The 24,722-nt window shown below is 39.7% G+C and overlaps 1 protein-coding gene across 1 annotated transcript in view; it reads right to left on the bottom strand.

The window, feature by feature from the left end:
• Positions 1-20,877: 20,877 nt before the first annotated feature.
• plcl5 (phospholipase C like 5) overlaps positions 20,878-24,722 on the bottom strand; it is a 222,898-nt gene continuing 219,053 nt past the window's right edge. Inside the window, exon 6 of the mRNA XM_060848861.1 lies at positions 20,878-22,372. Within this exon, the coding sequence (XP_060704844.1) occupies positions 22,187-22,372 (186 nt within the window). The 3' untranslated portion in view covers positions 20,878-22,186. The remainder of the gene's footprint in view (positions 22,373-24,722) is intronic.

Below are 24,722 nucleotides of genomic sequence, written 5' to 3'. Positions count from 1 at the left end.
CTAATACCTTATCCCCAATGGCAAATTTGTGAATTTTTGATTCCTTATCTGTTTCCTGTTTCATTGTGTGCTGTGATACTTTTAAATGCTGTCTAGCCAACTCCCCAGCTCTATTTAGTCATTCTCTAAAACTTGACACATAGTCCAAATGAGTGGTCTCTGAATTTTGTCTTATTAATTTCTTCTTAATCAATTTTAATGGTCTTCTTACTTCATGCCCAAAATTTAATTCAAATGGACTGAATTTGGTCAATTCATTTGGAGCATCTCTGATCGCAAAAAGGACAAACGGAACTCACTTACCCCAATCATCTGGATAGTCCTGACTATAAGCACCTAACATAGTCTTTAGTGTCTGATGCCATCTCTCTAGCACCCCCTACAATTCGGGATGGTACGGAGTAGATGTGACTTGTTTAATTCCCAAACTACCTATAACCTCCTTGAATAGTTTGGATGTGACGTTTGACCCTTTATCTGATTGTATTCTATTAGTAGTCCGTATCTAGTAAAAACTTTGAGTAATTCTTCTCTAACCCTTTTAGCTGTGATATTGCATAATGGGACTGCCTCAGGAAATCTAGTCGATACATCCACTATTGTTAATAAATACTCATTCCCACTTTTTGTTTGAGGCAGGGGACCCACGCAAAAAACTCTTGGCAGCTGAAAGAGCCATTGCTATCCCAAGCTTTGTCTACCCAACCAAACCAACACCCGAAATAGAGACACTCACTGTTTAACTCCCCCAAAGAACCCCCAATCTGTTATGGACTAGACCAGACCACTCAAAACATTCTTAAACAGCCCAGATGATAACTTTGCTATTTGTTTTGGTGAGTGTACAGTGAAAATTAACTGGAGTAAGTTAGCTAGGTTGACTACCAGGTTTTAAAACAGACAAAAATCTATTCACAAAATTCCAATATGAAACATATAGAATAGAAAAAGAATACCTACAGAACTCAGTCTATCCAAACAAGACTTATTGATGCTGTTCAGAATGTACACAACAATTCCAATAAATACACCCCTGAACCAAAGAATAAAACTGAAACAGAGACTTACAGGTCAAAGTTAGAAGGGCAGAAGGAGAGAGAGTCTAGCAGCCTGTTTCTACATAGCCCACTGCTGCACTGAACTAACAAGAATTCAGCTTTCAGGACTGACCTCTCTCATTATACGGGTTACTTCTAAAATATGAAAGCTATGGCCTAAAGACTCATCTATTTACAAATAAACGAAAAGGCCTCCCAATACCCTTTTTATCTCTGTACTAATCCAGCCTCTGATTCAGAGCCCGGACTGTTTTACGACCCCTTTGAAAGAAAATCAAGGACATAGTACCCTTGAGAAAAAGAACAGCTTTTAGAAAAAGGGACCAGCTTTGTGACACACGACCACTGATAAATAATTTACAATGTTTTCCCAATTGCATTTCTTTGAAATTGCAAAGAAACACATGTAATCAGAGAGTGCGTCTATGTGGACACATGAGGTGAATAAACCAAGTTACTTAAATGATTCTTCATATATTATGCCATTTGGATGGGAAAGGGTTGTTGGAGCCCAGATAACAAATTAGCAATAACAGGAGACAGATCCAGATGAACGAAGCTGATGGGTCAAGGTTATGGTCCTTCCGAGGAAATGCAAAAATCACCTAGAGAGAGAAATCTTGCCTCCAGTGAAGCAAAATGAGTGGGGGGTTCTCTGGTTATTCAGATCAAAAACTTGCTGTATTGTTTTTTATTTAACCTATTTTCCTAACCAACTTGTTCAGAAATACTATTACACACCTCAGGCGCAGGTAGAACTTGAAGGTAGGTCTTGTAGTTCAGAGTTATGGACACTACTTCTCTGCCACAAGAGGGCCCTTCATATTCTATTGTACTACCTCGGAGACAGCTATCCTGATAATGGGACCAAATGAAGGAAACAAATGGCTTCAGAGATCATGACATTCACATCTAAGCAATGTTCCAATCATTACATGTTGCAAGTATGATTGAATGACAAGATTTCAATATTGACAATAAATAGTGATGTAAGAATAAAGAATTCATTTTAACTTTAATTTTTGGACCTAAGTCAGTTTAAAAAAACATCAAATGATTTAATAACCTTGACTAATTACAAGATCCATTCCATATACAAGCATGGTTTCACTGAATTCATTAAGACTAACCTAACAAATACAAAATAAATGATACTTATTAAGGTAGTGGATTCAGTCAATTCTTAATTAAATAAAAGCAAAATACTGCAAAAACTTACAGAAGCTTACAACATACATAGCACTGAAAAACTATATGCAGTGTATGTCAAACAAGGTCAGAAATCAGACAACACCAAGTTATAGTCCGACAGGTTTATTTGAAATCACAAGATTTCGGAGTGTTGCCCCTTCAACAAATGACTATAACCTGATGTCATCTGACTTCTGACCTTGCCCACCCAGTCCAACACTGGCACCTCCACATCATGCATAGTGATAATCAGTGTGCATTCAGTTGATTTAGTTTTGAGTAATGAAACTCAAAAGAGGATTAAGCAATCTTAAAACTAATCACACACAATTATACATTGTAATTCAAACAAAACATTTAGCAATAAGTTACGGCTTTTTTCTCTTAATCACTAAAAATTAAAGCTAAGCCAAAGTAGAACAAAAGCACTTATTTTCTTTATTCCCACTTTACACAATAAGCCTTTTCAACGTTCCCCTTATAATGACGAGGCCAGGTATTAATAAGGATTTGAATATGTGATTTGATGCAAATTCCACCATGACGTGAAAGGATGTAAACTTGCTCATGCAACCTTTAACAGTTGCAAATTCTCATTCTGTAACGTGAAAACAACTGCAGCAGGACACTCCTGTTACACTGATTACAAGGAGTCAGAATATAATTTAATTCCTCACTTACTTAATCAGTTCAAATTATTGAAAAATTTGTTCAATCCTATAAGCTAAAGTCTCTTTCTCACTGCAGAGATAAAATATCATTTATTATTTGTGTACATGTTTGTGGTTTTGCAGCTGCCAAGCAACAATATTGGGTTGATTCTGTTTCTGAAAAAGTAAATATTTTTGTTAAAAATGGCATTGTGTAGACTACTATTTCAAAATAGCTTGCCCATACAAGAGTAATTGGGGCAACAATGAGAAGATACAAATTCAGTGTACTGTTCAATTCACTTTCTTCTCTCAGTCACACAGTGCGCTGAGATACTGAAAATGAATATGAACTGTCATTGGTGTCCTGGCTACTGACATGGACCAGTGAATGCAATGGTCTCCTAGTTGCAGACTGCCCCTTGTCACAATGCCAAAACTTGTGTGTATCAAGTCAAGACCAATCATTTGTGAGCTGACAGTAGCTGAAACTCTCTGCACATTTGTCACAATAAACATGCTTTATTCAGCCAATCCAGAAAAAAATAATGGCTTGGATTTTGCAATCTGCAGTGAAGGGGGACGCTCACCACTGACCTCAAAAGATTGTTCACAAAAATTTAGTAAACTCCAGCTTATTAGTTTCTTTTGAGATTATGTGCTTTTGAATTTGTTGCCATCTTTGATATGTAACAACTTTGTAGGCAGCAAATTGGTCAATTGACCAATCACAGACTGCAAGTTAAGATATAAATCAGGTTTCATAGTTAACATTTCAAACATTTTATAGAGAGCAAACTAAAGTTTGGAATTGAGTTGGAAGCTAAAATTTCATCTGTGAAGTTATACAATGTTTTGTATTTTGCAAAATAATGGAACTTTTAAATGTTCTCCTAAGGGGATGAGACTGCAAACTTGTAAAAATTGCTCATTAGTAGTCATTATATTGTTCATCATTAAAAACTCATTTACTCCTCATTCAACGTGCCTTTTCAATAAATTACCCACTGAGGGTCATGCCAGTTTGCTGATCCTGTACTTATTGCATTTGCAAAGAGGCATCAGTGTATCCTGTGAAGAGTAGAATATCACTGTCAACACTTTCCAGATTTCTATTTTTACCTGTGCATGTTTGGTGCCAAAGGTTGCTGTCACCATAATGACAGTAAGCACCAGCATTTTACTGCCATTTTCAGTGCACATTTAGGCCATTGAAAGAGTCTACTACATTACTTATCGAAGAAGATGAAATGAGGTAAGAAGATTTATTCCAATCTGAGCTTGTAAAATAACTGGTAAAACTAACATAATCATACGTGTTACTAAATCCTGCACTGGATATATTGTGATTTTCTCTTTGCAGTCATTTCAAAGTCTTAGTTAATATTCCAATTCCTTTATGCAAATCCATGTCTAATGTGCAATTATTCATATGCAACGTCAACATCCCCTGTTATGCCTCAGGGAATTGGAACAGGCTGAGTGTTGTGTCACTGAGCACAGCGTTTGTTTGTGCAATCATGTTTTGTTGATTCTTTTTGCGTTGGAGTCTCACGGGTTCTTTTCCTATTCATCATTGCAATATAAATAGTGAAGTTTGAAATCCCACACACAAACACATCAGCAGTAGGGATAGCGGAGGTGGAGCAAATCAGCTTCTGAATCCCAATGGATCTTTACTGAGCTTACTATATTTCCAAAACAATATTTATTTTATTCATTCACGGTATGTGACTAGATTAGTATTTATTGCCCATCCTTAATTGCCCAGAGGGCAGTTAGGAGTCAACCACCCTGCTTGTGTGTCTAAAGTCACATGTAACCCAGACCAGGTAAGGATGGCAGTTTCTTTCTCTAAAGGGAATTAGTGAACATGGCTTGTTTTCCCCCAACAATTAACAACAGGTCCAGTGACTTGAAGGTGCTAGTGTTGGACTCGGGTGGACAAAGTTAAAAATCACACTACACTGGGTTATAGTCCAACAGGGTTATTTGGAAGCATTAGCTTTCGGAGCGCTGCTCCTTCATCAGGTGATTGTGGAGGCTAGTGCTTCCCAATCAACCTGTTCGACAACAACAGTTTCAGGTTCATCATTAGACTTTTACTTCTAGGTTTTCTTTTTACTGAATGCAAATTCCACCATGGCAGGATTCAAATCCAGATCCCCAGAACATTAGCCTAGAACTAATAACTGAGTGATAATACCAATATGCCGCCACATCTCCTGTTGTCTGAGAAGTCTAGAAACACACCACCCCATGTGACTTGACAGCTGATTTTCTTGGACATTGGTAATTGCTAAATTAATTTTCTAAGCCAAATTTACATCCAACTATTCACATTGCATGGTAATCTGGGATGGAATACCTTTTATTTGCCAGGCAAGTTAATGGGGAGAATCATCTTTTTCTCTCCTCACAAATATTCATCTTTTACAGCTCTCACGTCATCAAACATCATTGGTCCACATGCAAATGTCCTTTAGGGAAGGAAATCTGCCATCCCTACCCAGTTTGGCCTATGTGTAACTACCCTCCAAAATTACTTAGAAAGCAAGTAAGGCTGGGCAACAACTGTTGGTCATGCCAGTGACTCTCTCATCCCATGTAATAAAGAAATAACTTGAGTGGAAAGCCAACCTTGATGTAAAGTGCTTGATGCTCAATAGGCAACACATTTGATGACTAGGTTGGGATCATCAGTAGGATTTTACAATTCACAATTTTAGCAGAAAATATGGGAAATACTCAGCAAGCCACAAAGATTATATGAAGGGAGAAACAGTTAATATTTCAAGTCAATGATTTTTTAACAAAACACTTTTAATGTCAACCAAGATGGAGATCTAAGTGGCAGACCAAGAGATTTTTTTAGATATAGTCTAGGCAGCTGTAAGTAAGACAAAGAGTGAGATGACATTGTTGTGCGGAATATTCTGATGCTTAGTTAGCCAGGAATTGAAGTGAAGAATGCAAGTAGGATCTGCACGTGTCACCTACCATTCTGTCCGTGCGTTGTAAAAATAAGACATCTCTAATCTCTGCCAGGCACAAAAACCTCTGAAATCTCTCTGCTCTTCAAATTGATCACCTCCAACATTCCTTATTCCTTAATTGATAATCTTCATCTGCCAAGACCCTGGCTCTGAAAATCCTTCCCTAAATCTCTTCATTTCCCTCCTTCTCTTTCCTCCTTTAAGACCCCATTAAAACCTAATTTGTTGAGTAAGCTTCTGGTCATTTGCCCAAATATCTCCTTACTCAGGATCAAATTTTGCTTCATAACACTCCTGTGAAGCACCTTGGGATATTTTACAATGCTAACATTGCTTTATTGCTATAATGTTGCTATGGGTGGCACAGTGCTTCACAGTGCCAGGTGCCTGGATTTGATTCCATCCTTGAGTGAATATCGGTGTGACATTCTCCCAGCTTGGATTTCCTCCAGTTTCCAGCTCTGGCTTCCTCCCACATTCTAAAGATGTGCAGGTTAGATGGATTGGCCATGCTAATTTGGTCATGGTGTCCAGGAATGTGTGGGTTAGATGGATTAACAATGGGAAATGTAGGGTTATGGGGATAGGTTGAGAAGAGTGGTCTGGGTATGATGTTCTTCAGAGGGTCAGTGAGGACTCAATGGGTTGAATGGCCTGCTTCCACACTGTAAGGATTTTATACTAATTCAAGTTGTTGCTGATCACTGTAATGCTGTCCTAAGTTAGATTTAAAAGACATTTGGTCAGGGATATGGATAGGAAAAGTTTAAAGGACTAAACACAGGGAAATGGGACTAGTTCTGTTTTGAAACCTGGTCAGCAACAGCGACTTGAGCCGAACGGCCTGTTTTTATGCAGCTTGAACCTAAGTCAAACACTTTCAAAAATTGACTGGAGGCAGATGTTCACAGGTAATGGGACAGCTGGAAAATGGGAAGCCTTCAAAAATGAGATAACAGGCGTGCAGACTATGTTCCTGTAAGGGTAGGGGCAAGGCCGGTAGGTGTGGGGAATGCTGGTTGATGAGAGAAATTGAGGTTTTGGTCAAGAATAAGAAGGAAGCTTATGTCAGGTACAGACAGCAGATATCAAGTAAATCCTTAGAAGAGTATAAAGGCAGTAGGAATATATCTAAGAGGGGAATCAGGTGGGCAAAAAGGGGACATGAGATAGTTTTGGCAAATAGGGTTAAGGAGAATCCAAAGAGATTCTGCAAGTATATTAAGGAGAAAAGAGTAACCAGGGAGAGAATAGGGCCCCTTAAAGATCAGCAAGGACTTCTATGTGTAGAACCACAGATGGGGGAGACACTAAGCAAGTATTTTGCATCGGTATTTACTGTGGAGAAGGATATCAAAGATAGAGAACGAGGGGAAATAAATAGTGACCTCTTAAAATATGTCCATATTACAGAGGAGAAGGTGCTGGACGTCTTAAAATGCATACAGGTGGAAAAATCCCCAGGACCTAATCAGGCGTCCCCAAAAACTCTGTGGGAAGCTAGGGAAGAGATTGCTGGGCCCCTTGCTGAAATATTTGTATCATCGATGGTCACAGGTGAGGTGCTGGAAGATTGGAGGTTGGCTAACATGGTTTCCACTATTTAAGAAAGGTGGTAAGGAAAAGCCAGGGAACTGTAAATGAGTGAGCCTGACATCAGTAGTGGGTACGTCATTGGAGGGAATTCTTAGGGACAGGATTTACATGTATTTGGAAAGGCAAGGACTAATTAGGCATAGCCAACATGGCTCTGTGCATGGGAAATCATGTCTCACTAACTTGATTGAATTTTTTGAAGAAGTAGCGAAGAGGATTGATAAGGGCAGAGTGGTGGACATGACCTATATGGACTTCAGTAAGGCGTTTGACAAGGTTCCTCATGGTAGACTGGTTAGCAAGATTAGATGACATGGAATACAGAACTGGCTGAAAGGTAGAGTACAGAGGGTGGTGATGGAAGATTGGTTTTTGGACTAGAGGCTTGTGACCAGTGATGTGCCACAAGGCTCAGTGCTCGAGGGCACAGGTTTAAGGTGAGGGGGGAAAGATTTAAAAGGGATCCATGGAACAACATTTTCACGCAGAGTGTGGTGCGTGTATGGAATGAGCTGCCAGTGGAAGTGCTGGAGGCTGGCGCAATTACAACATTTAAAAAACATCTGGATAAAAAACATGAATAGACAGGGTTTAGAAGGAGATGGGCCAAATGCTGACAGAAATTTGCCTTTTTTTAGGATATCTGGTTGGCATAGATAAATTGGGCTGAAGGGTCTGTTTCTGTGCTGTATACCAGTCGTTCTGCTATTACACGACAGTTGCTTTCCTCTGCAATCTCCAGCTCTAGACAATTGCTATATCCATTCAGTAGAAAGTTTACATTATCCAAACAATGTATACAATTTGTCAATTGCATTATAGCCAATGTGTGTTTACAAAACGCACGTTAAACCAGAATGACCTGTATCTCCAAGACCCTATGACTTTTGACATTTGGCTTTTGTTCATTCAGTAAACCATCCACAGGGATATTCCTATCATTGTTGCACTTAGCAGCTACTATTGGAATGTTGAGAGCATATAGAGGATTCATAGGTATAACAGAGAAGGGCAAAACCTATTCAGGCCATCACATCCTCCAAGCGAGGACGTCGATCTCCAAATATGGAATTAAAAGAGAAACGTTAGTACTTGCCAGATCTCAAATACAGCTGTAATAAACTAACCATCAATTCCTATTCAAGATTTTTCATGGCATTTCATCAAGTTTGGAATACTGACTGCTTATATAATCTTGAATTTGGATAGTAGGATGTCTACTTAAACTAATCTTGTTCTGGCAACCTCAGGCTGAGAACAAATAAGTAGAGAATAATGGCAAAAAATAGTTTTCCATTGACGTACAATACTGCTCTGATAATATCTAAGATTCATCAGGATAGATGAGTAAGAGGGTTAGTTTCTTGACTCACATCTTAATAATGTGTAATAAGATGTGTTATTTCAGATTCTACATAATATTAGCTTAAAACTGAGAGACACAATAACAGAATAAATGTAACTGTATAACTGCAATAAGCCTTAACATTTCTACTTAACTCATTCGCACTGTGTGTATCACATATCCTTCATTAAAGATAAACCATTCATTGTTTGCTAAGTCCAGGGAACATGTGTTGTTCTAGACTGGAAATGAGACAGACAGAACTCTTTAATCTTCTCACCTTACCCCCAGTAAGCAAAGTGGTTTTAATTTTTAATTCTTTTCTTCCTCATTTGAAACAGGCTGTGAAATGTTTTCCCTAACCTCCTTGTGAAATCAAATTTTAAAGTCGCTGTACAGGACATTGGTTAGACTACTTTTGGAATACACGTCTTTCTGGTGTAACGTGCGTTTAATCAACATGAATTGGCAAAAGTATGATTGACGATTTGTGGATGTTGGTTTGGATAATGAAAATGTTTTACTGAACGGGTCTAGAGATTTCCTTTAGCGATCCTCTACAGTGCAACTTTCCTTAATGCGAGGTTGCAGAGCAATGCAACTGTCACATTACAACAGAACAACCTGTACTGCATTCAATCCTGGCCACATTGCTATAGGAAAGAGTTAGTGAACTTGAAAGGGTTAAGAAAAGATTTGCAAGGATGTTGCCAGGGTTGGAGGATTTAAGCTATTGGGACAGGCTGAATAGGCGTGGGCTGTTCTCCCTGGAACGTTAGAGGCTGAGGGGTTATTGAGGTTTATAAAATCGTGAGAGGAATAGATAGAGAGAATAGCAAGGTCTTTTCACCAAGGTAGGGGAGTTCAAAACTGGAGGGCATAGATTTAGGGTGAGAGGGGCAAGATTTAAAAAAGACCTAAAGGGCAACATTTTCACACAGAGGGTGGTGCATGTATGAAATGAGCTGTCAGAGGAAGTGATGGAGGCTGTTACAATTACAAATTTAAAACACATCTGGATGGGTAAATGAATAGGAAGGATTTAGAGGGTTTGTGGGCCAAATGCTGGCAAATAGGACTAGATTAATTTAGGATATCTGGTTGGCATAGATGAGTTGCACTGAAGGGACTGTTTCTGTGCTGTATGTCTCTATGATTCAATGATAGCAAAATCCTTTTAGGGTTAAATCAGAATTATGATTTGGGTTGCATTCAGACTCGAGTGTAAAGGAATGATTATTGCAACACATTCACGCACAAGCACAAAAGGACAAAATAAACAAAGAAAAAATGATAAGAAAAGAGTTTTCTAGAATGACATAGAATAACATAAAGATATTAATTCACTTGCATGCCAGGATCCAGTAAGTTAAGAACAGAAGACTCTTTTCCATAATAACTCAGATTCAGATGGATTCAGCTATCTCAAAGTCAGGAGCTGCAGGATTCCTTTTCATTGTGACAAAGGCATAGCAATATGAGGTTGGTGCACAGTGACTTGGTCCACTTTTCAGGTGATGACAGAAATTTCAAGAGAAACAGGGAAATTTAGATTTGAGGCAGAGTTAGCTATCAGCCTGAGGTATGGCTGTGTATTACCAACTGGTTAGATTCTTAACAGAGTCAATGTTATCAGCAGCCTGAAGAGGGTGCAATGAAGCTTTTCAGGGACAAGAACACTTTTCATTAAGTGTCATGATGATTACAATGTTCGTTTCACCACAGTTAGTTTTGATCTCTCTGGTCAAGGGTTCATTGCTCACTTTCGGAGCTGTCTGGGATTATTAGCATCTCCCCAAGAATAACAAGAAGAACACTTGCTGGGGAGACACACTAGCTGCTGTGCTTTTGTGTTTGTTGATTGCAATGTTCACCCAATGAAAGGTGTGTGCTCTAGAAGGACAGTATCTAACTGCTCTAATTACTATTGGAACTTTCCTGAACTCCTCTCAACTCACATAATGTGATTGAAGTCATCCATGTTTCATGGCCAGCAAGATTCATTAAAAACATTGTTTTAAAAACAATTTATAATGTCTGTCATGATTTGCGGATGACTTGGAGTGCCAGTACTGGACTGGGTTGGAAAAAGTTCAAAATCACAAAACACCAGGTTATCATCCAACAGGTTTATTTAGAAGCACTAGCATTTGGAGCACCATTGCTTCATCACGTGGTGATGGAGGCTAAGGCCATGCTCACAGAATCTATAGCCAAAGAGTCTAACCACCTGATGAAGAAGCAGCGCTTCAAGAGCTAGTGCTTCCAAATAAACCTGGACTATAACCTGGTGTTTTGTGATTTTTAACATTCTCAAGATAGCTCAGCTTTTTAAGCAATAGGTGTGAACTCAGTCTGTGTCCCAATGCTATGTCGGACTGACATACCTTCTGCACAGTTTTACAGAGTTTTACATGGATTCTTGCAGTTTTTGAGCAAAATAAAATGGAATTCTGCAAAACCAAATTCACCCCATAAGCTTAAATGTGTGTACCCGTGGGAGTGACAGATTGAGTGTGCATGTGTGTGTGTGTGAGTGCACGTAATACAGTGTGTGTATATGTGTATGTGGGTAAGCTTGGTTAAGTGTGAGTGTGATGGGGTATGAGGGAGGGTCTACGTGGGTGCGTGAGTACATAGGAGTGTCTGTGCGTGTGTGAGAGAGACAGAAGAGAGAGAGAGAGTGTGTATCGTGCAGTAGGATCACCTGTAGTATGACATGAACCCAAGGTCCTGTTGAGGCCATTCCCATGGGTACCGAACTTTGCTATCAGCTTCTGCTTGGCCACAATGCGTTGTTGCTTGTCCCAAAGCCCACCTTTGACTATAAATTATGTCAGCATAATCTTAACCTCCACAACAAACTGATAAGGAGTGGTGGAGCTAGTGCTTCCAAACAAACCTGTTGGACTATAACCTGATGTTGTGTGATTTTTAACAATGTCTTGTGGATGTGACAGTAAAAGGAAATGAAATATTAATCAATGGAAAATGGAAAAGAGATATGTTCTGCAGACATCAGAGATATTATGACTCTAAAAGAAATGAATGGTATGTCTTTGCTTCTGGTTTCTTTTGTCTAAGAATTGGTCCAAAGTGATATTAATCATGGCTGCAGGTTAATCCATCTTCATTTCTGGGACTGGAAAAACAGGAAGGCAACATGGGGAAGAAAATTAGTGAAAAATGTGGTGCGGATCCTAATAAAAAATGAAATATACTCTCAAAAAGAACAGATTAAATGTAATAGTCAATTCTCTTGTAAATGAGAGGTGCAGCAATTCAAGCTAGAATAGAGATGAAGAATTCACAACAACCTTCAGCCAGAAGTAGATGATCCACCTTGGCCTTCTCCACAGGTCCCCAGCTTCACAATCCTCAACAAAGTCGACTAACTCCACATAACATCAAGAAATAGCGTGAGGTACTGGATACTGCAAGGGCTATGGGTTCTGTCAACATTTCAGCAATAGTACTGAGAACTGTGCTTCAGATCTTGCCACTCCCCTAGCCAAACTGCTCCAGTACAGCTTCAACACTGGTATCTCCCTGACAATTGCCAAGCTATGTCCATACACAAAAAACAGGAGCAATTCAACCCAACCAAGTTCTGCCCCATCAGTCTACACTTGATCATCAGTAAAGTGATGGAAGGTGTCTTCACCAAAGCTATTAAGCAGCACCTGCTTAGCAATAACCTGCTTACTAATGCTCTGTTTAGGTTCTGCCAGGTCCACTCAGCTCCTGACCTCATTGTAGCCTTGGTCCAATCATGGAAAAAAATAGTTGACTTCCAAAGGTGGTGAGAGTGCCATCAGTTAATGGTGTTAGTATCAAGGAGCTTAAGCAAAACTGGAGTCAATGGGGACCGGGAGAAAACTTTCTCCTGTTTGGAGTTATACCTAGCAGATAGGAAGATGGTTATGGTTATTAGAGGTCAATTATTTCAACTCCAGGATATCTCTTCAGGAGTTCTTCAGGGTAATGTCTTAGGCCCAACCATCTTCAGCTGCTTCGTCAATTACCTTCCCTCTATTATAAGGTCAGAAGTGAGTATATTTGCTTATGATTGTACAATATTCAGCACTGTTCAGACTGAAGCAGTCTGTGTCCAAATACAGCAAGACCTGGACAAAGATTCAGGTAACAAGTAGTAAGTTACAGTTACATCATCCAAGTGCCAGACAATGATTATCTCTGAAAGAGAATCTAAATACCCCTTCAAATTCAATAGTATTACCATCACTGAATCCCACACTATCAACATCCTGGGTGCTACCTTTGTTTGGAAGCTAAAATGGACTAGTTATGTAACTACTGTGTCTACAACCACAGGTCAGGGGCTAGGAATCCTGCAGTGAGTAACTCACCTCCTGACTCCCCCGAGCATGTATCAGAGGTGTGATGGAATATTTTCCACTTGCCTGGAAACAATGCAGTTCAAACAATCTGCAACAGCTTGACACCATCCAAGGCTAAAACAGCATGCTTGATTAGTACCGCATCTATAAACAGTCACCCCCTCCATCACCAATACCCAGTATGGGCAGTGTGTACTATCTACAAGATAATATCACCTGCATGATCCTCTCCAAACCAATCAGTATGCTTACTGGGAAATATATCCTGTTCCTTCAGTGTCATTTGGTCAAAATTCTGGAACTTCACCTCTCACTGGTCTAACCTAGAACAAAAAAGCCTGCAGCAACTTAATAAGGGAGCTCGCCGCCACCTTCTCAAGATTACATTAGATTCCCTACAGAATGGAAATAGGCCCTTTGACCCAATGAGTCCATACCAACCCTCCAAAGAGTAACCTACTCAAACCCATTCCTCATATTCACTCCTAACTATGGGCAAATTAGCATGGCCAATTCACCTAGCCTTTACATCTTTGGATTGTGGGAGGAAACCTAAGCACCCAGCAGAAACTCACATAGTCACAGGGAGAATGTGCAAACTCCACACAGTCACCCAAGGCAGGAATTGAACTTGGATCCCTGGCACTGGGAGGCAGCAATGCTAACCACTGTGCCACCCCAAGAGCAGCTAGTGCTATGCAATGAATGCTGGCCCAGCTTGCGATACCCACATCCCATGAATGAACAAAAACCATTTATTTTGCGGGGCATTTTCAATCATGAGTGTACAAATATTGAATGTGATTGGCATAAATAATTAGTCTTCCCTTTTTATAATTTAGATCTAACTGGTCATCCCTCTGCACATGCAAAGCTGGCCTACATTAAAAAGCCAAATAATAATGAAGTTGTAGTGTTAAATTTAGCGTATAGTCAGAGCGAAACTACCGTTCCAATTACAAGATGCCTGGTTTGCTTTTTCCATTGATTCATGCACAGTTTCAGATTCAAATTCCAGCCAGATCAAGAAGAGATATTAATATTTGGAAAACTCAAGTAATTTTTACAGGACTGACTCACATTTGTTGAATTCCTTCAACTGGCTTTATGACCATTTAAGAAGAGTTTTTTAAGTGTGAACATTTTATTATTTAAATTGGATTTTATGTAGCAGTTCATATCTTTACTTTTAAACTGGATACATTGCCTTTACATCCACTGATTATGAAATGACAATATGACCAATAACCAGGGCAGGGGTCATAAACAGCATCAACTGACCACAAGAGATTTAGACTGTTTACTGAGAAATGAAATACTGGACATTTTAAAAATGACATTAAATAATTCACAGTTATTAGGATAGGAGCTTGTAAGTAAAAAATGAGGTCTGCAGATGCTGGAGATCACAGCTGCAAATGTGTTGCTGGTCAAAGCACAGCAGGCCAGGCAGCATCTCAGGAATAGAGAATTCGACGTTTCGAGCATAAGCCCTTCATCAGGAGCTTGTAAGAACCATGGAAATTATGTATTTAGTTTACTAGAACTGGAATTCAATTAAACTTTGCAATGGCTTTAACTTCTAAAGTTATTTAAATTGTTAATGGACATTATATAGCAATAATTTCTAAAACACAGTTTTACTTACAAACAAAAGTGATGCCATCTATTTAAATTATACACTGCTAAATAATGGAGTACTTCATCATACTAAGTCTCTCCACAGCTTCAGAGTACAATTTTTGTCAAATATTTCTTGAGTCACTACATTTGCTCACCGAAAATCTCTGCATTGTCAAGAGGTCTATTGTATATCAAGCATTTGGGTATACATCAGAGCAATGTCAAGATATAAATTTTCCTTTACATTTCTTTATTACACCTACTGCTGTGCAGTAGCTCTAGGCTTACAGTAAATTACAGGAAGGATTATCCGGGGAATATCTATTATTAGGCTTCATTCCACAATTTGATGCTGTTTGATATCAAGATCAAGATTTGGGCAAAAGCACCTGGATTTCATTCATAATAAAACATTCTGAATGGATAAAATTTGGAAGGCTGAAGCTATAGCCATGCTATTATTTTTAGCTGAGATGATTCATTTCCACCAGAAGCAATTTTGAAAATTCCAGTTTCTATTTACTTACCAAACCAGAATAAGCAATGGAGAAATGGGCAAAGTATTTTGGAGCCCCTGTAGGGATTCAATACCAGATGCAGTTTTGAAACTCCAGTTTTTAATTTACTTATCCAACTGGAATAAACAAGTGGGGAGGGGCCTGAGAAACATGGCAGGGAGGACTACTTTATTAGATAGTATGCGAAATCTCAATTTCCTGAAGGTGTGTTGAGATGCAGAGATAAAGTTATATTTGTATTGCTTCGAGCCTCTTGTGACCTTGGCAGGTTTATATTTGAACCATGAATACATATCAACATAAAACCTTTTGAAAAGTATCTCCTACCTACAGGAAAAATGTCAGTGATGCACAAGAATTTCACTGTGCTCATTTCAAGATGGCATTTCTGAGTTGGCCTTGCGCAGTTGTGTGTCAAGTCAGCAGTTTTCCTGGTTTAAATCCACAGTGCAAAGGAAGGGAGCAGGAGAATGGGCAGCTTGCATGGAGTCTCAGGACCAGTGGAAGTGAGTTAGTGGGGGGACAGGGAGGAGTAAGGAGTAGTACTGGGCTTGGAAATGTAGAGAGCCAGGGGAGCACAGACGAGTGAAGTGGGAAGGACCTAGTAGTTTGGGTGTGGTGGTGGGAACAAACCAGGTAAAACAATCAGTCGGGGCACATGCAATTCTTGGCAGGCACGGAGAGATTTGAAATTGGCCCTGGAATCATCCTTTGCAGTTTAATTAGCAAAATGGATCCTGTTAATGACCCAAAAGCCCAAATACATCTTACATAGATTTGTCAGGAGTGTTCTCGCAACAAATGTGGTCTACAAAATGAAGGTTATAGTCACATAGTCCTGATTTCCATTTGACAAAGCATGGAGACACATGACGACGCTCAGACCTCAGTGAATATGTTCTAATGTAGGAACAAACTGCTCATTCATTTTCAAACTCCCTATTTAAATAACAGCCACTTGGGTAACATGTCAAAAGACGAATGCATCCCATAATTAAGAATCCCAGCAAGAAACAGCAAGTGCAATTCAGATCACAGTAAGAAAGATGTCAGAAATTAAGAAAAAACGTTATTCCCATTTGGATCTCTTAGTAATTGGATAGTCCTCTACTTTTAATGTAATTGTAGTCAGGGACACACTCTGCCTGGCTTTTTCCAACACATAACTGCCAGTTTTCTTGCTGAAGATCGATTATATCAATAAGTATTTGGTACTATCCAAAGTAAAAGCAAGCTATGGCTTAGAATGTGCGGCAGGATGATCTATGGCTTCCAAACTGAGTTGAAATTCAGAATCAAAGCATATTCCAGTCATTCAGCTGTACATCTCAATTTCTTGGATTTTGTTTCAGAACCCTGCAAGCTCAGATTCTGTGCAAAAGCAGGAAATGCTCCATGACCTATTCAGGGCTTCTTAAAAATTCCAATCAAGGAGAATGGTATCAATACAGACCCACTCCTCCCTGCTAACAATGACTTAATCCATTGGTATCTACTGGAGAACAACGTCTCTCTGAGCTCTGCTGTTAAGTAGCTACTGGGAAGCCCCATGCATGGTGGATTGTCATGCTACCACATGACTTACACTTTTGGAAGATGCTGGCATGCAAGGAATTCAGAGGTCTGCACGGGACAAAGAAAAATATGGAGGAAATGTTGCTGGGAGAGTGCAATGGCAACCTGCAAAGAACCACAATGGAGAAATATGTTGTGACAGATCTGTCCAACCATCTGTTGGTTGGTATACACTCCAATTAATCTCTCTAGGGTCAAAAGTGCTGTGTTGCAAAGTGTACGAAGGTTTACCTCCCACCCTAGCATGTTACATTCAATTGTATCAACCCTTATTAGGGGCTACAGTAATAATGTTGTGATGCTTATTTAATCATTCATGGGATGTGTGTGATGATGGCTAGATCATTAATTATTGCCGATCCTGTATTGTCCCTGAGCAGCAAGTGGTGAGCCAATTTTTTGGACCCTGTAAGTACATCCACGGTGCTGCTAGGAAGTGAGTTCCAGGCTTGTGAGCCAGCAACAGAGAAGGCACAGCTAAGTAGCTCTAGGGCAAGATAGTGCATGGCTTGGAGAGTAATTGTCAATGGCAGCATTCTACACATCTGCTGCTCATGTCTTTCCATGTGGTAGAGGTCACGGGTTCCAAAAGCGCTGTTGAGGAGCCTTGGTGAATTGCTGCAGTGCATCTTGTAGATGATAAACATTGCTGCACATCAGTGAGTCAATGTTTAGATGGTGGTTGGGGTGTTAATCAACATATTGCAAGACTAACTATCCAGAGCCCAGGAATATTGATCCACAGACATCAGTTTGAATCTGACCACTGATGCCAAATTCAAATTTAATTTAATAAGTCAATCATGATGTTAAAGAATGCTAATATCTGTAATGGCAACCATGAGACTATCAGATTATTGTGAAAAAAAATCCCCTGATTCACTGATGCTTTTTAGGAAATCTGTAGTCTTTATCTCGTGACCATTTTGTGATTCCAGATTGTGTAGGTTTATTTTACTGTTAATGAAACAGGCTTACAATCCAATTGGTTGTATTCAAAAGGAAGCTCGGTGCCATCTTAGGGATGGGCAATAAATATTGATCCCCTGTCAATGACATCCACATCTAATGAACGTAAAAATAAAACTAATGATTGGAATGTTCTCCAGGATACTCCTAACTGGACATCATAACCTTGAAAATAGTTTAGCAGAAGTTCTGTTTATGTGGTTCCTGTCCAGTTATGACTTGGAAGTGCCGGTGCTGGACTGGGGTAGACAAAGTTAAAAATCACACAACACTAGGTTATAGTCCAATAGCTGTACTTGTAAGCACTAGCTTTTGGAGTACTGTTCCTTCATCAGGTGGTGCTGGAGTGGCACTCTGAAAGCTAGTGCTTACAAATAAACCTGTTGGACTATAACCTGCTGTTTGTAAAAATCAGTGTTTGAAAGAGTGGCTGTAATTTTAAAAGCAAGAAATTTGATACCCATGGTAGACATTGTAATCAACCGTTTGAACAAGCAGCAATGGAAAATCAGTTTGCAAATAATCTGGATCTGAGGGAGTGTACTGCTGCTGTTCTTGTTAGCCCTGTCCAGTTAAGCAGTCATTTCCTTCGATCTTCCCCTGCAGTTATAGCTGCTGATGAGGAGAACCCCAAAAGAAATTCTCACTGTACACTTTGAAAAACACATGAAAAGACACATAGGGAAAGAAAGACACAACTGTGCCAATCTTTTCAACTGCAAATCTTATGCTGAACTCTTGAAGGTGGAAACTGGGAAGGAATCCTATTTTGAGATTTCAAGAGTATTGATGATTGGAAGTATCATTACAGAAATGTGGTTCCACCATGTCACAGCAACCAGGACTGATGAATAACAGGACCTATCAAAGGGACTTTTAGATAAATGAACTCTATACAGGCTGTGGTTAACACAGGTTCATTACACAGAAGAATCCATATTCACAGCTCAATCTAGAACCTTCTGCAGATTGAATGACTGGGAAGCTTAAATGAAAAATAGCATTAGGTCATCATGCCATAAAATGTTATTCCATAGAAATTCAAAGCAGGCAAGTTAAAGTGTTGCATCCAGAAGATGCTGTACAAATAAAAGAGGTAGTTTTCAAAATCCTAAAATATATTAATAAGTGATAGCTTTTCATCGACTACTAACAGAAACGTGCACCATAAATGATGGCCATTCTGCTTGTTGTAAAGACTGTGTCTATTTATTTTTGTCATTTTAAAACCTGGTGACTTAAATGAGAAAGAACAGTTTGTAAAAATCAGTGTTTGAAAGAGTGGCTGTAATTTAAAAAGCAAGAAATCTGATACCCACGGTAGACATTGTAATCAACCGTTTGAACAAGCAGCAATGGAAATTCAGTTTGCAAATAATCTGGATCTGAGGGAGTGTACTGCTGCTGTTCTCGTTGACAACAAGAGATTGATTGGTTCTCAGGAGACTGAGCAGCTTGGAGCTGGAAACAAGTTACAAAGACCCGGGATTGGGGGGGAGGGGGAGAGAGATGGAAAGAAGTGTGCTGATCTTCTTGCATCCCAGAAGCTGCTTTTTCTCTGCTGTCAAAAACTCAGTGTAAACATGAAGAAAACCCAGCTACCTACCTTGTAGCAGTCGCTGTGAGCTGGGACTTTTGAATCAATAAATCAGAGACATTTTCTAAGTGACCCAGTCACTCTGTACTTCTTACAACCAGTGGAAGCAGCCAGAGGAAGACAACAGAATACCAAGGGCCTGACCAACTGATGAAGGATCATTTCAACATCAGAACTGAGAAGTAAAGGTCACTGAGCTGACTTTCCACTTTTTCTTCCTTTGCCAATAATCTAGTTTCCCTCTTTGTTTATGTGTGTGTGTGTGTGTGTGTAAGGGGGAAGTTCATAGGGGAGTTCGGTTTTAGTTAGTAATGTTATATGCTAATGATGCCTTTATATCTGTTTACCTGTAGCTATAGTCTAATTATTTACAATAAAGAAAAATTCTTTTTATACAAATACAGAAACCTGGCTTTCTATCAGCCGTGGTAAGAAAAGTAAATTGGGGCACTGTGCATACTTGTAAAAGGGAAAAAAAAATTAACATTTGGGGTGACTCCACGGGGTTTAATTTACAGCATGCTACCTTTTAGGACCATAATGTTATCACACCAATGGAGGTATCTTTAATAGCAGTTGTGCTTAGTCCCACATCCCCATTTGCAACCTTGAAAGTCTCTCAATCCCAAGTGCCTGCCAAACTGTCCTTTAAAATTAATTACAGAAGTAACTTCCACCACCTTTCAGTTTAAACAGCCCTGATCTTGACAACAGAGTGAAAAACAATCTGCTTGTTTATTCTCTGGATTGATTGCCAATGATTTTAAAGTCATGAATCCTGAGTTGTTGGTCCATAACAGTCCTTTCTTAAGCAAAAGCCAGTTAAGAGATTGGAATAGTAAATTACATAAGATTCACAGCATACAAAAAAAGAACACTCAGCATAACCAGTCTTGTGTCCTCTCCCATCCTTTCAATCTAGATCTACCAACATGACTCCCATTCTCTTTTCCCCGATGGTTGAACATGCTATGGTATACCTCTGGGACAAGTGGGGCTTGAACATGGATCTTCTAGCTCAGAAATAGGTTCACTACCACTGCACCACAAAAACCTTCCCTTTTCCCTTGCATGCTTGTCTAGAATCCCCTTAGATGCTGATATACAATTCACTTCAACCAGTGGGAGTGAGTTACACATTCTTGTCATGTTGGGCAAAGATGTTTATTCACTCAAAAATTCTAAAAATTTCTCACATGGCTGGCATTTTGTAACCTGTAATTTCTATTCCATTAGAGGAAAAAAAATCATTTTTAATCACAGCACAATTGGCTGCATCAGTGAATGCATGGCAATCACTCATTTTCAACCAATTCCCTCTGTTCGCGCTGAATTGTGCCAAGTATTACACTCCATATAGCTGGAAGAACAGTTACTTTATTTATAATGCTTTATCTTTAATAGCAGCATAATGACATCACTGGAAAACTCAACAAAAAACTAAAATACTAAAATAAAATTCTTCTGCCCATCTTCTTTATACATGGGTGGTCAAATGCTACCGCTGTGTCAAGTCCAGAGGTATCTACCAGCATTGTAGTTCATTAGTTTTAAAGGATATGACTATTAACATGACTGAAATGACTCCTGTTTAGGTGGTAAATGACTTTCATTCACTCCTGCTCAGCAGCTGAAGTAAACAGGCAAACGAGATTTCAGAATTTATGTCAAAATTCAGAATGAGAAACATAAATATTATTTTGCATGGCTTTATTACACAGATGCACATTACTGGGTGGGTGGAAATGAGATTCCTTATAACTGTCTAGTCACAATAACCCGGAATTGAGACAGTGATTTGGATCTGACGAGTGCCTTTGAAGTGAAACTGAAATGGGAGCACAGTGACTGATTTACAGTGGAGGCACGCATTGTTCCTCTCCACTGAAATAATGATTGCTTTGCGTTGCTGGTGATAAAAAAGGAGCTCGATTTCCAATCTCAGATTCAAACTGAGATAAATATCGTTGGGAATGTGGCACACATGGTTGACCTACAATAAAGCTTCCAGATACATTTTGTTACATTGTTTGGGCTAGATTGTCACCCAACCCGAGTCAATAGCTGAAAACGTAACATGATAACATAAGATTTCTCAATCATACCTGCTTGCTGAAATATACCTGGAAAGTATCCAGAATATAATGGGGCCTTTGACCTCCAGCAGACCTGCTGCTCCATCTGTCGCTAAGTCTCCATCCAGAGACAGTACCCCAGCTTCCATGTAACAGTATTTCACTAAAATGCAACTATTCAACATTGACATTTATTGATGCTATGGACTTTTGTTTCCCCTTGGTTTCTAGAGAGAAAGAGCTAGCTTCCACTTAGCCAGTGTCCACAGTGGCACAATTAAGATTAAGAGCTCACTGCATGTGGAAGGAACTACAGGCTTATATTCAGGTCCCGCCATTGTAACTACGCCGAGAGCAACTTGGGGAGCCACACATTGACTTGGGTGTGCTGTCATTGATACAACTAAGAGACTAGTACTGCTCTCGAGCACTGAGTCGTGGTGACTCCCAAAAGCAGCACCACTGCAGAGTACATGGCCTTGTGTCTAGGATGAAATGTTATTAAGGCTACTGTCAAATCCAATACATGTCTAACAAAATCACCTGTCAGTGGCTGAGAGGGCTCAAGCAAGAATGTGAACGTGTAAGTGTGTATTATTTACAATTTCCTATCATTTCCATGTCCGTTGGGGTCAGCAAGACCCATTGTCACTTGTATTTTCACTTTCAGGAATGCTTTCCAGGATCCCCTTTGTTCTGAACAGGTCTGGAGACATTGAGCCATTCTTACTGATGCCACAAGACTGTGCTGCATAGTGGATCTGTCTCAGGTTATCCAACGCCTCGTTTTTTGCATGCTTCAGGAGATCTGCTTGACCCTGAATTAGACAAAAACACATGGTGGTTACTCACACAAAGTACCAGCTCTGTTAATATCCCTCCCACTTGCCACAGCAGAGTCAATGCACAGTGTAAATAATACCCAGGACTAATCAAGTGGTACTGAAACAGAAATTGTTGGAGAGACTCAGCAGGTCTTGCAGCCTCTGTAGAGAGAGAAACAGAGTTAACTTTGAGTTAAATATGACTTCCTCAGAATTGAAAAGTTCTGAAGAAGTCATATTGCTGTTGAAACATTTTATGTAGTATTTTATTTTATTATTCGAATGGTAATGACCCGGAATGCACTACTAGGTAGAAGTTGAAATGAGGAACAATTTCAGAAGGAAGTGGAATAGATGCTTGAAGGAAATGAATTTTCAAGGACACAGTGATAGAGCAGGGAAACGAGAATAATACGACTGCTCTAGAGAGAGCTGTCATGGAATAGATGAATGGCCCACTGCATCATAATGACTTTTTGCGTGGAATGCTCCCTCCCCATCTCCCCTGGTTGGAAATGGTGAGAAGCAGGAATAATTGACCACGGTCAAATACTGACCTCCTCCTTGTCACCCCTGCAATTAAACGCTGGGTGATAAGACCCATAGGCGATTACCTAGACTTGCCAGCAATCAAATGGTGTCAATTAAAGTTTTCAAGTGGTCAATTAATGGCCACTTAAGGGCCTCTATTCGACACCACCCCAATTACCTGTCTCTCCAGTAGGCAAGATAGGTCAGTGACTGGACAGCAAGAAAACCTATCTGCCTGTTGGTGGGCGGTCCTCCAATTGTCCCAATCTGGACGCGGTCAGAAACATGGATCATGGGTGAAGGGGTGGCTTGATGACAAGGAGAATAAACAGCTAGATTCGTTCTGTTCATTCCATGGGATATGGGTGTCGCTGGCCAGGCCAGCACTTATTCCCTAACTAGGAGATAAGAGGCAGCCATATTACTGCAGGTTTGGAGTCAAACGTAGTTCACACCAGGTAAGAATGACAGATTTCCTTCCATCACAGGAAAGAAAGTGATACAGATTGGTTTCTACAACAATAGTTATATGGCTATTATTAATGTGGCTAATACTAGTCACTACTGGTATTTTACTCCAGATTTTCATCGGATTCAAATTTCATCAACTGCCAGAACATTAACCTGAGGTTCTGGGTTACTAGTCAATGATGTTATCACTATGCCACCATCTATGATGTCTGTCTCTAGGACCACCATGCTATTTCATTGCTGCCAACTGACCTGTTCTTGTTGTATTTATTGCAGCACTGTGTGTTTAATGACTTGGTTTTATTCTATATTGAAATCAATCTTTGTTTGCAATATTTTATCACCTGGCTTATCTTAAGCACTGAGGTTTCCTCTTGCTACTTTAAACAGGGAGTTAGAGCACAGGAAACAACCAAGGAACCATGCTTCCCACATCCTCCCTAATTTTAGTGTGTAGGCAGGAGGTCAGAATCAAAATGTGTGTTTGCTTTTATGGTTGTGTGTGAGTGTTTGTGAGTATTTGTGTTTGTGTGAGTATTTGCATGTGTGCTTGTGTATGTGTGTTTGTGTTTGCGTAAATGTTTGTGTGTGTGTGTGTGTGTGTGCATGTCAACCTGGTGACAGGCCTCCTCTGTCCTCTCCAATGATGACCTTTAGTCCTTGAGTGTCACATTACCTCATTGATCTTGAATTTTACCTTGTCCTCGAAGCAGGAAGGAGTTCATTTTGTGATTATTTTTCTACATGTCATCACATCCTCACTTCAAAGTTGCAAACTTACAATATATTTTCAGCACCTGACAACTATGGGAGGGTTAAGGCATTTACAGCAAGTAATAAATTTCAACCTTGATAGGACACTGCTCTCATGCAGTATGTACTGTAAGATCGGGGGTTAAAGACACACATGCCCTTTGCATTAACCTGCTCGTCATCAATTTCCATAAAGGCAAAACAAAAGTCAAGCTTGTTTGGTACTGAGTGACATAGATGAGATATGTGGGGCACTTGACAGATTAAATTTGGAAAGGTTGGGGGTTGTGTGTGTGTTTGTGCATGTATGTTTGTGTGAGTGTTTGCATGTGTGTTTGTGTATGTATATTTGTGTGAGTGTCTGCGTGTATGTTTGTGTTTGTGTATGTATGTTTGTTTGTGTGTTTGTGTATGTATGTTTGTGCGAGTGTTCGCGTGTTTGTTTGTGTCATGTGTCAACCTGGCGACAGGCCTCCTCCTTCCTGTCTAATGATGACCTTTAGTTCTTAAGTGTCACATTACCTCACAGATCTTGAATTTTACCTTTTCTACAACTCCTTGGGGGAGGGTCTAGGACCACAAGGCATAA

This window comes from Hemiscyllium ocellatum, chromosome 32 (assembly GCF_020745735.1).
Source record: "Hemiscyllium ocellatum isolate sHemOce1 chromosome 32, sHemOce1.pat.X.cur, whole genome shotgun sequence".
Taxonomy (NCBI): domain Eukaryota; kingdom Metazoa; phylum Chordata; class Chondrichthyes; order Orectolobiformes; family Hemiscylliidae; genus Hemiscyllium; species Hemiscyllium ocellatum.
The sequence above is the reverse complement of the archived record's forward strand: the minus strand, read 5'-3'. Positions and strand labels throughout refer to the sequence as shown.